Source organism: Myotis brandtii, unplaced genomic scaffold, assembly GCF_000412655.1.
Source record: "Myotis brandtii unplaced genomic scaffold, ASM41265v1 scaffold601, whole genome shotgun sequence".
Taxonomy (NCBI): Eukaryota; Metazoa; Chordata; class Mammalia; order Chiroptera; family Vespertilionidae; genus Myotis; species Myotis brandtii.
Genome location: NW_005370276.1, coordinates 1,135,901 through 1,138,825, shown reverse-complemented (window position 1 = coordinate 1,138,825; position 2,925 = coordinate 1,135,901). Strand labels below are relative to the sequence as shown.

Below are 2,925 nucleotides of genomic sequence, written 5' to 3'. Positions count from 1 at the left end.
AGCTTACCCGGATCTTCTGAGTGGAGATGAGGATCCCCAGGGTGATCTGGGTGACAAACAGGAGCAGCAGCATCCCAAAATACTGGGGGGCAGAGTGGAGAGGTCAGGCTGAGCCCCTGCCCAGGGGAGGGGGGAGGGGTCTTAGGGATGGAGAGGGGCCGGGCACTCACCAGGCCTAGGAGGCAGCGCAGCTCCTTCAGGGCCCCCACGCAGCCCAGCAGGGCCAGGCCCATGGTGAGGACCCCTGAGATGGCCAGCGCCTTGGACCAGATCTGCAGGGGCATGAAGGACAAGCCTAGGGGAGGAGAGGCAGCGACACTGAGTCTGATGTGCACAGCGCCAGGCAGTCCCCCCAGCCCATCCCCACCCACGCCGGAGGGAGCAGTGTCCTGGGGGCTTCTTTCTGGGCTCCTGGGCGTCCGGCCCTGCCCCACCCTGAGCCTCTGTCCCTATCCTCTGGGATTCTCTTCTTTCTCTGAGCCTCTGTCCTTCTTCCTCCCTTCAGCTCTCAGCCTCTCCTTCTCGCTCTCAGTCTCTCTCCTCCTCCAGCTCCTTCCCACTCCCCGTGGTTTCAGCCCCATCACTTGTTCTGCCAACATCGGATGAGTCACTTTAACCTCCCTGCGGCCTAGGGGTAATGCTATCTATTTCCTGGGGTTGCTTTGAGGGACCTGGGAGCTACGTGTTCAATCCAGTCCTCAACCCAGGGCAAACACATGAACTAGGAACCATGAGGAGTTTGGCTATTACCCCATTATTATTTTCCTATTATTATTATTATTATTATTAGTGTTATATCTGTGTTACTTCCTTGCTGTGTGACATCCAGTAAGTGACTCCCCCTCTCTGAACCTCAGGAAAGGTTTGTGGGGAGGATCTGATGGGCGTTTGCACAAGGTCTGACCCATAGGAAGTGCCTAAGAAATGACTATTATTGTTCTGAGTGGTCCATCCGCACAACTGTTTGTCAGAGGAACACACCGAGGCTTGGAGAGACATAGCAGATGGCAAGCTTTGCAGAGCCCGGGACCTGCCTGCAGAATGGGACTGAGGGGCTCCCTGGGGCAAGGGAGGCCCCAGGAGGCTACTTGCTGGGAGGTCGGGTCCATGCTGTTCCAGGAAGGCCCGCCCCGACCGCCCTGGCCCCCTCACCCACAAATGACACGAAGCTGGTCTTGTCCACGAGTATCCAGATCCCGAAGCAGAAAATCAGGCTGCCTAGGACCTTCGGAGAGGAGAGGAGAAGGTGGTGGTGGGCAAGAGGGGATACGAGGTGGGGTGGGGTGGGGCGGCGACGGCGGGGACCAGTGGCCCAGGCTGGATAGCCATGAGACAACTTACGAAAAAGAAGAGGTTGAAAACGAAGAGGAGGTACTTGATGAGGCTGAGGCAGCTGTCCTGGGCCGACATCGTGGCCTGGAGGGGTGAGTGACCAGAAGAGGAGTTGGCAGTGGGGAGACGGGGAGGCAGAAGCCTTGAACGAGGAGGAGAGGCTGAGACAGACAGAAAGGAAGAACGCAGAGAAAGAGGAAGTGCCAGGGGTGGAGCCTCACCCTCTACACACAAAGTGGTTTTATTCTGTCTCCGTCCCTGGCTCCCTCACCCGCCCCACCGGGACCCACACACACACCAGTACCTGAGGGGCCTTGGAATTTGTGGACACCAAGGACACGCTAGGCCCTTCCTCCCAGGTGTCCATGGCGCAGGCTGGGGGACCCACAGGGACTCCTGATCCACTTGTACCCACTTACTCTGGGCACCAGGACCCCAGGCTGGCCCCGGACAGCAGCCGACCTCACAGACACTCTGACCTCATTGCCTGCTGAGCTCTGCCATCTCTGCATCCGTCTCTGTCCCCACTCCCAGCCTCGGGTCCCTTGTCCTTCCCTCTCTGGGTCTGTTTCCTTCTCTCTGAGTCTTTATTTTGTATATCCCCTCCCCCTTCCCTTTTTTTGGTGTGTGTGTGTGTTTTTTTCTCTCTGAGTTAAAAAAAATATTTTTATTGATTTCAGAGAGGGAGAGATAGAAATATCAATGATGAGAGAGAATCACCCATCGGCCCCATCGGCCCCCACTGGGGACGGAGCCCTGACCAGGAATCAAACTGTGATCTCCAAGTTCCGTGGTCGGCAAACTGCGGCTCGCGAGCCACATGCGGCTCTTTGGCCCCTTGAGTGCGGCTCTTCCACAAAATACCACGTGTGGGTGCGCACATACAGTGCGATTGAAACTTCGTGGCCCATGTGCAGAAGTCGGTTTTCGGCTTGGGCGAGTCTATTTTGAAGAAGTACTGTTGATATTTGGCTCTGTTGACTCATGAGTTTGCTGACCACTGTCCTAGTTCATAGGTAGATGCTCAATCACTGAGCCACGCCGCCGGCGGGGTTCTCTCTGAGACTTTTGTCTTCCTCTGAATGTCTGTCCCCCTCACTCTGGGTTTCTGTCTCCCCCAACCTCGGAGTCTCTGTCCTCTCCCTCTCTGGATTTCTGGCACCTTCTCTCTGCACGCCTGTCCTTTCTCTATCGAGCACTCTCCCCCCTTCTGTCACAGCCCCTTTCTCAGAGTCTGCATCCTGTTTTGGCAACAAGGGTAGACCAGGTGCACCCCTGTGCTGCGGCAGAGGCTGGGCACCTGAGGGAAGTGAAAGTGTTGCAGGCCCCAACGGGGAAGGTCCGTGGGAGTGAGAGAGGTGGCTGGGCAGTGCCAAACACCCAGAGCGGAAGCTGAGCCTCAGGCAGTACTTCCTGCCTCTGCAGTGGGGCCCCTAGAGGAGGAGGCCCCAGAGGAGCCAGGGTTGAGCCTGGGACCTTGGCATTTGGATTCAGGTTTGCAGCACCCGATCTCTCTCGGCTTGAGCTGCATGCTTAGCAGCCTCTGAAGTCTCCCCTGACACCCCACAGGCTCCCCGATCCTGTCAAATCCTA

The 2,925-nt window shown here is 57.2% G+C and overlaps 1 protein-coding gene across 1 annotated transcript in view; it reads right to left on the bottom strand.

The window, feature by feature from the left end:
• CD37 (CD37 molecule) overlaps positions 1 to 1,492 on the bottom strand; it is a 5,504-nt gene extending 4,012 nt beyond the window's left edge. Inside the window, exons 1-4 of the mRNA XM_014550513.1 lie at positions 1,342 to 1,492; positions 1,153 to 1,225; positions 171 to 295; positions 8 to 82 (exon numbers count right to left, since the gene is read on the bottom strand). Of these exons, the coding sequence (XP_014405999.1) occupies positions 8 to 82; positions 171 to 295; positions 1,153 to 1,225; positions 1,342 to 1,410 (342 nt within the window). The 5' untranslated portion in view covers positions 1,411 to 1,492. The remainder of the gene's footprint in view (positions 1 to 7; positions 83 to 170; positions 296 to 1,152; positions 1,226 to 1,341) is intronic.
• Between the last annotated feature and the right edge of the window lie 1,433 nt (positions 1,493 to 2,925).